The sequence below is a fragment of the Condylostylus longicornis genome, unplaced genomic scaffold (genome assembly GCF_029603195.1).
Source record: "Condylostylus longicornis isolate FDR11 unplaced genomic scaffold, ASM2960319v2 ptg000079l, whole genome shotgun sequence".
Lineage (NCBI taxonomy): Eukaryota > Metazoa > Arthropoda > Insecta > Diptera > Dolichopodidae > Condylostylus > Condylostylus longicornis.
This window is the reverse complement of record NW_026578047.1, coordinates 820,622-831,664: the sequence shown is the minus strand read 5'-3', so window position 1 is coordinate 831,664 and position 11,043 is coordinate 820,622. Positions and strand designations below refer to the sequence as shown.

The following is an 11,043-nucleotide window of genomic DNA, read 5'->3' as shown; positions in this document are numbered from 1 at the left end:
TTTGTAGATTTGTAAAACCGGGGTAATAGCGCACCGAGACCACGTGTAAGGATCAATTGCGCCTCCTCCCGTTCGAGATCCACCATTCGGATATATTTGAGAAACTTTTGAGGTGCAAAGAGCCAAATCAGCAAAGACTTCAAACAAATATATATATATGCGTATATTTGTATGGTTTATGAGTTTTGAAATAATGTGTTTTCTTCTTGGTGTTATATCCTAGCTAAATTGAATATACTCATTCAATTTAGAATTCTGCGAATATAGTTTGAATTGAAATTTAATATATATTTATATTTTAGAATTACTTGAATTTCAGAAATTTTTTTAAGTTTCGATCTTAATTAATTGAATTAATTTTATTGGATTTATAGGATTAATTTTCTGTTGAATGAATTCTTTTAATATACTTAAGTAATATATTACAATATTAAAATATTTTCTAATTTAATTTTTGATTATTTACATTTGCAACCACATGCTGTCATAATTATACGTATTTGTATAATTCTGAAAAAATTTCCAAAAAAAAAAAAAAATTTTTTGTTCATTAAATTTGTTGTATATATACTAATAAAAATTCTTATGAAATAGAGCCTTTTATTTTTTATATTTTTGAGTTTTGAACCTATTAATAGGAACAGTATTAATTTATAAATAGCAAACATAAATATACATATACATATATGTTGAGTACATGCTTAATAATATAAGAAAATAAGGTTTATTATTACTTCTTTTGTATAATAATGTTAAGCTCGTACAGATTGTCTAAAATAATTTTTTTTTTTTCAAAATTAAGAATTCATTAAAATTTACTAAGCAAAATGTAAATAAAGTCGTACGTTTTCATATATTATTTGTAAAATGAAAAATTTCACATCTGCGTACAATAAAATTTTAATTATTAAAACAATTGACAAATAATTAATAAAAAAATAAATTTTTCTTTTATATATTATGGTAATTATTTTATTTATTAATTAATTCATCATTTATAATTATTTTTTTTTAATTTAAAATGAAAGCTTTTTCATTCTGATATTAAAATTATTTAAGCTAATAAAGAAGAAATTTTGTTTATTTTCTATTTTTATAACAAGTTTTTATTTTGATATTTTTATTTATATTTTTGGAACGCACTCTTTTTTGGTTCAATAGCAAGATAGGTTTAAAATATTATATATATATATGTAGATAAATTATTTTTATGACGAAAATTTAATGTTTATTTGATCTTCGTAGAATAGATTTTAAGAATTTTTAATTATAGAATTTTTAATGTTATTCTTCGAAGATGAAAATATTTCCGAGTAAAATAAAGAATTAGCATACATAATAATTTTATTATCAATTTAAAGTGAAAGTTATTTAGTGTTATACATAGTTATTCAGTTTATGCAAAATATTGCTCAATTGATTTTACCGTTCCGGTCCTGATCTTGGTTAACAACGAAAATCAATACTGATGTTGTCGCTCACCGCTTTCGTTCTAATTTCATAGTTAAGCATATTTCGAGCTGGTCTGTATATCTTTACAACATATAAATGAAGTAATAGAAAAATTTACTTGGTTAGATTTTTCTCACATATGTATAAAATTTGTAGTATAACACTTTTCATATAACATGCTATCCGTTACACTTAATCCTAGATTAGTGTATCCTAGACATTTATTTTTAAATGAATTTTACTCAGAATAAAAAAAAAATAGATGGCAGTTCATCTGTTTATATACCAAGAGAAATTTTGAATATTACCTAGCATTTAATTATATTATTTAATATAAAATTTATAAAATTTAAAATCGTTTATATTATAAATTGTTTTAAAATTATAGATTAGATTTTAAATAAGGATAACATATTTTATATTATATTAACAAAATATCTTAAGATTACTTATCATAAGAGGGTCAGTATGTATAATTTGTAATTTAACTTGTTGTTATTATAAATATGAAACATTTAGTTGATTAAATTCTATCTCGTATTTTTTTTCAAAGTTAATCTTTTTTAATCGCTTTTAATAATTAATTGGCAATTGTTAAGATTAAAAATTGAAAATGTGTTTGTTTTAAAATTTTATAATTGATATTTTGAGTTCAATTATACTTAAATAATAAAAAAAAAAAATGATGGACATTAAGTGAAAATAAAATCTTTCTGAGAAGAACTTGAATTTAAAATTATTTTACAAGTTCTTCATTTTATTAATATGGGGAAAAAAAAGGATTTGTATTTGATAATTTTGAACATTTTTACAATTACATTTATTTTTTATTTATCATTTTATTTTTTAATATTTTAGAACTATCTTCCCTTAAAATTTAAGAACTTATATAATGTGATACAACTTATATGTTTAATTGTGCCGCAATAAGTAGCAAATTATATTTGAAAGTTTTCATGTCTCCCTTCTTAGATGAATGAGTTAAAATGTTCTTCTTATGTAATTATGAGTCATATTGAAAAATGTTCACATTGACAATTAACCTAAAAATATTAAGGAAAATAAAATTTATTATCATATATACAGTACATCAGTTTATAGCCAAAAAATACCAAGTATTTTTGTACAAAATAAAAACTATCAAAACTACATTTTAAATTAATGAATAATAATTTTTAATTTTAATTTCTTTTTTCCAACTACTTTACATTTCAGATATAAAAGGACGAAATTGTCTAACAACGTCAATGGAAAAATGATTTATATTAGAAAATATATAATCTTATTCTTATATAGATAACAAATTAAGAGTGACCATAACTGATATGGTTACCTTGAATACTTGAAAATTACTTGAACTTTCGTGTATTACACAAAATGGCATAATTAATTGGGAAATTTTAAAACCTTTACATTTGTTTTTTATCATTTTATTTTAATCTATATTTTAAATTGTGTAAATATTTTGTATAAAAAACAAAATGGTAATAAACTATACATACATTTATGAGGTTGTAATAAAAATCGTAAAGATATTCTTGAAATACAATGACAATATCCATAGTGTATCTAATAAATAACAATATGCAATAATTTATAATATAATTAATTAATTAATTTGTATATATATATATATATTTGTTAAATTATTATTTTATATAATATTTTATGATTTATTTATCGTCTGATTTAAGAAAAACTATACATATATATACGATACTTTAAAAACGCATTGTTATTTAAACTTAATCTTATAAGTAAAGCAAATTATATTATATTGTTTACAATAAACACGCAGATAAAATTAAAATTACTTTTATTTTAGTAGTATTTCAGACAAGAATATCGGTCAAATTTTGTAGAATTTAGTACGTCATATGTATATAGTAAAAAGATTACATTGAAATTTTTATGACTTGCAGAAATGTTAATTAAATTTTATCCTTTTAGATTATACATAAATGATTTAAATTTGATACATAAATGATTTAAATTAAATTATTAAAAAAAAATGTGCAAAAACTAATAATTTTTATATGATACACAAAGTATTCTAGTCAGTCGAGCATTACATTTTCCGATTAGATGAAATTGTACTTTTCCTGGTATAGAAGTTATAATAGCATCTTTCGATCGACAATTTGTAACAATTCGATAGGTATTAATCCATTCTTCAGTCTATGATTGCTAATATTGCTAAGTTGTGTAATTATCTGCTAACCCGAGTGATCAAAGCGCATAATGTGTGGCACACGTTGTTCAATATTGCTAAAATTAAAAAAAAAATTAGTTAAATGAAGAAAAATTATATGGCAAGTTTAATCATTGCAATTTACAAATATGGCATCTTGTAACTTTTCTATAGATATAATTTTATAACTACTTTATTTCAATTATAAAAAAATTAATTTACATTTTGATAAAATGTCCGTAACAATTGTCAGTTTATTATCATATTTTTTTATTTTCTCACTTCATTTGAATTATTATAGAGATGGCAAGTATATCCGTACATACAAGTACATCGATGTGTTTGTTATACATGATTCAATTTACATTATGAATCATTTTATTAAATGGTGCAATTGTAAGTGCATTTTTGGATTTATACTGCTTATTATTTACAATAAAATAATTTTTTTTTTGTAAGTTTTATAAGTACACATAATTATATATATATATAATATAATTATTGTATATCTATGAATTTAAATTATTCCCATTGCCGGTATAGGTGTTTAATAAATTTGGCATGCAAATTTATTATTATATTAAAATTAACTATAAAAAATTAATTCATGATGTCAAATAATGTCGATTTGTTCGTATTGTTTATTTTATAATAATATAATATATTAAAAATTACAAAATGTACATAATGTATACATACATATGAACATATTATATTTTTTTCAAACTAATTTTTTTTTTTTATTAAACATTAATAAAATAATAACGTTCTGATGAATAGTTCCAACTAATCCAAAATATTTTTTACACGTTGTCAACATTAAATTTATAGGCATACCATAATTTTAATTTCGAACTAATCTGAATTTTAAAGTACCACAAATTCATATCTACCTATGAATGTATTTAATTGCCGAATTTAATTGTATCGTTTGCTTATGTCCAAAAAATATTTTAATATTTCGAGCACATAATCGACATAACTATAAACTGATTACAATTAAATGATATCGTTATGAATATTTTTTTTTTTATTTTGACGTCAAAATATATAATATATAATTATTGTTGTACTTATTTAAAATTCTTATTTTAATTCATCAATAAAATAAAAATTTAAAAAGAACCATACGCTTATAAAAACAGTTAGGGTTTTCACCAGTTTTTTATGTTATTTTATTATTTATTGTTGATAATAATTTTATTTAATTTCTATTTAATTATACAAATTATTAAAATTAATCCATGTGCAATTTAATATATTCTAGTAAAGTTATAATAATTCTTTTTGGATTTAATTGGATTTAATAGTAGATTAAATAGATTTTGTATTATGCAAAGTAGATTGTTGAATTGTTGTTGTTGAAATTTGTATTTTGCAAAATATATTATTAAAATTTCAACTTACTGTTTAATTTAATTTATTCTAGAGGAAAAATTTAATTTAAAAATTTTCATAAAAGTAAATTTTAAATAAATAAAATATATTTTGATGTAATTTTTGATTCAACTTAACGGAAACATCGATATTTATTAAATATAAAATCGATTACATTACAATGAATTTTAATTTAAGAAAGAAATTTATGATATATAACACAGTTAAAAATATAATAGAATTATAATTATTTTATTTAATTATCATTGCATAATTTAACTTTTCCAATTTCATAGTTGCTTTAGTAAATAATTTTCTAATTTTAATTCATCAAAATCAACCAGCCATGCCCGAAATACATATCATAGTTTTTATAAGTTTCTATAAATTCTTTTAAATTGATTTTCTAAGAAAACTTCAATTTCGTATAGATCAATGTTAACAAAAATTAAAAATAATAAATTATTGAAAACATATGCTTAAAATTTCCTTTCATCATCAATAATAATTACATTTTCCTTGTTTCGTCATCACATAAAATTTACTTATGTAATGAATCAAATATTTTTTATATCGATTACAATTAAATAATTAATTATTCACCTACCTCTATAAGAATTATCTTTATTTAGCACTAAAATGCAAAATCAACTAAACGTCATTGTTAATAGTATAGAATATTGAAATTAAGTTTTATTTCATCAGAATAAGAGATGTCAATTATCATAAAAATCGCCTATCTCGCATTTGCCTATCTTTTGGTTCATTCAGTTTATTTATTTATTTATTTTATTTCAAAATATGCCATTTGAGATTGCTCTCATCTTAGGTTAATCCTAGTTTAAAAAATGCGTTTAAAAATTTTTATAATTTTTCAGTGTAATTTATTATTTTTTTTTAATACAATACATTTTCAAATTAAGAGTACAAAATATATACTTACTTTCACTAAATATTCACAAATCTGCTTACTGCAATATTATATACTTGCTTAGGTGTAGTACAAATAATTACTTTATAATTTCTAAATTTTATTACATAACAATATATGTATGGATATAAGTTGTTGTATAAACATATAAATGTGTTGTAAAAAACATGTAAAATAAACCAAATACCTAAGTACACATCAAAATACGTGTGTAAAATTCCTTATTTATTTTTTTGTAAGAGAAAGATGAAAAAAACAAAGCAATATTCAACAGTAGTTCAAGTTTAACGGTATTTGACATTTAAAGTGTCAAATTTAAAGTATTTGAAATGATTTGTAGGTATGTACCTTTATTTCTTTTTTATAATTTTTTCTTCACATATGTACATATTATTATTAGTATTTGGTTCATTTTATTAGTTTTTTTCTTTCATCAGTTAATGACCTAGAAAATTATTTGCAAAGTAAACAAATCGTTTGTTTACTTTAATTTTTTTTTTCTTTTGACTTTGACGAAAATATTGAAAAAGCCTGAAGCCTAAAAATAATATTACGTAATTGGACAAGAAGGAAAATAGCTACACATATTATTGTTATAATTTTAATTACAATTATTTATTGAATTTTTATAAGATTTAAAAGTAAAACATTAAAAATATACACAAATATACTGGTTTTCGATAACACGGTTACGGAAATAAATAGCAATATTTAAGAATTCTAAATTTTTTATAATTTAAAATTTTTGATTTATCCAATAGTTCACGTCACGTATTGTCAAAAAATACAAATTAATGTAAATATTAATTATGTATGTATTTTCTGGAACAATAATTAAAATCTGATCTCGAAGCTTAAAAAAAATCGACCTATACCGGTCTGCGTCACCAATAATTATTTATGAATTAGATGGTGTCAAAAGTTCTGTAGTAGTAGTTACGTCAAAAAGTAAAATATTTTTTTTAATAGCAAAAATTTCGTTAGCAAAAACAGATAGTCAAATTTATAACACCATGGAAATTCAAAATTACTATGAAAATATTTCAAGTTTTGCATTAGTAAAAGTAAAATATTAAAACTAAAAGTAAGTAGATGACACACATGCTTATGTTCCAAAAAAGAAGGCCAAAGAAAACAAAAAAAAAAAAACAAAATTTAAGAAAATATTTATTACGTGCAATGAAAATTAAAATTCTTTTTCAACTTTTTATTTTTCATTTTATTTTTCTTGGGGGAGCAGTGAACTGTCGAAATTTATTTGTTTTACTGAATTACACACCATATATATTTGTATATATGTAATATTATACAAATTATAATTAAAAATTAAAATTTTCAAAAAGTATTTTTCTTATTTTATAAAAATATTTTTTTTTTAATTTAATTCATTAAATGAAGGTACATGAACATGAAGTATTTTGTTTTCTCAATTACTTCAACTACAATAACGCAGCTGTTTAAACGCATCGTCCTTGATTATTTTAATTTCCGTTTATTTACTGTCCATTTATATTAATTCAATTAATATTTATTTTTAATTTTAGTTAATTTAAATAATTGAATTCTAGTTACGATTGTTGCAAAAAAAAGAAACAAAAATAAAAATGAAAAAAAAATGGTTAAAAATACAATAGGAATTTGAATGTGAATATTTTAATTATTCTGAACAACAACTAATATGATACACAAGTGTTATTAGTTTCAGGAAAGGAAAATTATACTAAATTAATAGGAAATACTGTTATACACTATCATATTTTAATAAATTATATATATGTTTTTTTATAAATATTAATGTATATGATTAATTTAGGTTTAAATAATTTAAAATTTTGTATATTACCAAGAAATTTTCTTTATAATTAAAAAGAAGGCTTTTAAAACTCTACATAGTACATTTTAAGAGTATTACAATAAATAAAATTCTTGCATATTCTTAAAATAATTGAACTAGATAAATTAAAATTTTTTAAGTTTTCAAGAATAGAAATTTAAATTTAGTCTTCTTATTAGCAACCAATAAACTATAACATGTCCATTTGGTTGCATTTTACATAATTTTTGTTCAATTTTTTTCATTTTCCTTTAATTGCCTCTTCTTTTGTTTTTCCATTTGCTTTTGCTCCAAATAGTTTTGCATATTATCTGGTTCATTCCAAGGCTGTATTTCTCCAGAACCCCAAATTCCATATATGATACTACAAAAACCTCGAACAGCCATTGTTAGCCAAAAAACAATTTGCCATTCTTCACGTGTCGCCTAAAAAAAAAAAAAATACGAAATGTAATAAAAATTAATATTATAAAAAATATTTTTGTTAATAATTTTTAGAATACTATAATGCATCGAGTATCATTCTTACATTTTTTACTATAACTCCAATAATATTTGGTACTACAAATCCCATAATAGCACCAAAACCATTTGCTAAAGCCATTAATGTTGGAGCATAATTTGGTGAAAAATCCAAAGAATTTAATTTAATACCACCATAATATGATCCCATTATTCCTAAACAAATTGTAAAATATATTACAATTATATATTTATTTGTTGCATATCCGGCTGCAACCATAAAAAAGCAGGGTATCATAAAACCTTTATTGAAAAACAAAATACATATTATATAATAACAATTATTTGAAATTACTTTATTTAAATAAAATTAATAATATATAATGTTCTCACTAATAATTGTAAAAAATTTCCGTATATTCGTCAAATTCATAATATTTTTTATAAACATAATATCAGCTAATATTCCAGCAAATATTGATACAATCCACATAAGTAAAAATGGAAGTGCATTATATATTCCATTATCAACTATTGATAAATTTAAAACATCACTAAAATATTTTGGTAAATCGGTTGCCATTATATAAAAACCCCAATCATATCCCATTTGACCAATAATCAAAGACCATACAGGTAAACTTTGAAATATATATTTCCATGGTGTTGTTGGTAAATTTTTATTCATTTCCAGTGTGCCCATTTCAGCCAATAAATAATCTTTTTCAATTTTATTAATATATGGATGTGAATTCGGATCATTCGAACAGAGAAAGAACTTTGTATAACAGAAAATTACAAAAAAAAAAAATATTGCATAAATTTAATTGCTACATAAAAATATTATATGTACCTACTCGCCTCAATTTTCAAAAAAAAAAAAAAACGTTAACTTACAAACATAACAACCCATATTATGCTCAAGATGCCGGAAAAATAAAATGATGATTGCCATGACATGTAATTTAATATAAAACCGCATGCAATATTAGCGAATATTGAACCAAATTGACCACCACCATAAACAAAAGCTCCATAACGACCTCTTTCTTTTTTAGGTATCCATTTTGATAACAAAAATGATAAACCCGGGTACACTACTCCTTGTCCCAATCCTTGTATTACACGTGTTGCACACAATGCAATATATCCACCATATAATGTAACCAGTGGTGTTATAATACTTGATATTGAACATACAAGCATAGCTATTATTAAAATTATTTTACCACCAAATTTTTCACACAATATTGCACCTGGCAGATGAGTTATTACATAACCGAAAAAAAATGCTGACAAAATATTTCCTTGCTGAAATTCATTCCAATTGAAAAGATCTTCTTTATCATTCTTTTAAGTTGAAATTTGAAAGAATTTAAAAAAAAAATTATTAAAATATATTTAATATGTTGAGTTTACAAAAGATATGTATGTGAAATCAATGTAATATATGTACTTATTATCTGAAAAAATCAACAATATTTAATTTGGTAAATTATGACATCAAAATCGATTTATATAATTATAATTAAAATCTTTACGTACATATTCAGCAACATATTTTAAATAATTATTAGAATTTCTAATAAAATTGGCATAGCTGGTTGTTATTGTTTTATTAAATTCGAAATCATTATAAAATTTTATATTTTTCATATTTTCCGATTCTAATTTTGATGGAACCATTTTTGTTAGAGTAACACCTAAGCATTGGCGCAATATATATGCAGTCATTATGCAATTAAATCCCATTACGGCTAAAACTATTCTTTGTCTACAATAAACTAAATAATATATATTATGTAAATTAAATATAATGTACGTTGTAGAGGCGTTTATAATCTAAAACAAAATTTAAGTTTCTATTATAGTTACATTTTTTTGGTTCGTCGTTATCCTCAGCTCTTTCAGCCATTATTATTGGAAAATTAAAATTAAAAGTTTTATTAAACACAATAAAATAATTTGTATGTTACGTTTTGTATATGTACAATTACTACTTAAAAATTTAAATAATTTTTTCAATTTTTCAAAAAATATTAAAAATACAATGGCTCCTCACATTCATTTTTTTTTTCATGTATGTAAATATAAGTGTATAATGGTGTAAGATGGATATATTCGAAAATTCAGACATGCACTGAAAATTCTAAATTAAATCTTAAAACACTTTTCACACATATATCAAATACAAATTACATACGTGAATTACAAATCTGCAGAAACTGCATATTTTACTTTTTAATTTGTAACATACTAGAGTACTTTTCGAATATTTGACATTTTTCTATTATGCTATTTCTATCTTATATCTTCTATTTGCAGTAGTTGTAAAAAAACTTGTATTTTCGAACATCTTAATTGGCGGATATGGCAGCTTGGATTTATCGAATGTGCTTTATATTAAGATCTAAGTTAGAATTGAATCATCAAAAATTCTCAGAAAAGGAAAGGGTAAGTGTACAATATGTATATTTGTAACGTTGCGCGAAATTTAATTGCTACGCAAAATTAGGTGCCTCAAAATAATTTATTATATTTTTTCTGAAAATTTTAATAATTCAACAAACAAATTTTATATTTTTATAAAAAAATTTATTACCTTTAAAAATGTATTTTGCATGCATGCAAATTTATTTTTAAAAAAAAAAATACTTAAGAGTATAAAAAATTAATGCTGCAAACCTCGAAACGATATTTCAAATTTTAAGATGTAATAATTATGATTATACAATATAATGATTTATAATATAATAATTCTCATATTAATAGATATTATCTTATATTTTTCATACA

General features: G+C 21.5%; 1 protein-coding gene across 1 annotated transcript; it reads right to left on the bottom strand.

Moving 5' to 3' along the window:
• Positions 1-2,455: 2,455 nt before the first annotated feature.
• Positions 2,456-10,162, bottom strand: LOC129612934 (putative inorganic phosphate cotransporter). The gene is made up of 7 exons (XM_055526786.1): positions 10,123-10,162; positions 9,931-10,031; positions 9,145-9,597; positions 8,641-9,025; positions 8,315-8,550; positions 8,045-8,211; positions 2,456-2,495 (listed from the first exon to the last, which is right to left on the bottom strand). Exons 1-7 carry the CDS (start codon positions 10,160-10,162, stop codon positions 2,456-2,458), a joined length of 1,422 nt encoding a protein of 473 aa, XP_055382761.1.
• Between the last annotated feature and the right edge of the window lie 881 nt (positions 10,163-11,043).

Excerpts from the sequence above, each read along its gene's own strand:
- LOC129612934 (XM_055526786.1), bottom strand. The coding sequence starts at position 10,162 with ATGGCTGAAAGAGCTGAGGATAACGACGAACCAAAAAAAT. Across the intron at positions 9,026-9,144 it reads TAATATGGGTTGTTATGTTT|TTCTTTCTCTGTTCGAATGA; the intron begins GTAAGTTAACGT and ends TGTTATACAAAG. Across the intron at positions 8,212-8,314 it reads TTGGAGTTATAGTAAAAAAT|GCGACACGTGAAGAATGGCA; the intron begins GTAAGAATGATA and ends TTTTTTTTTTAG.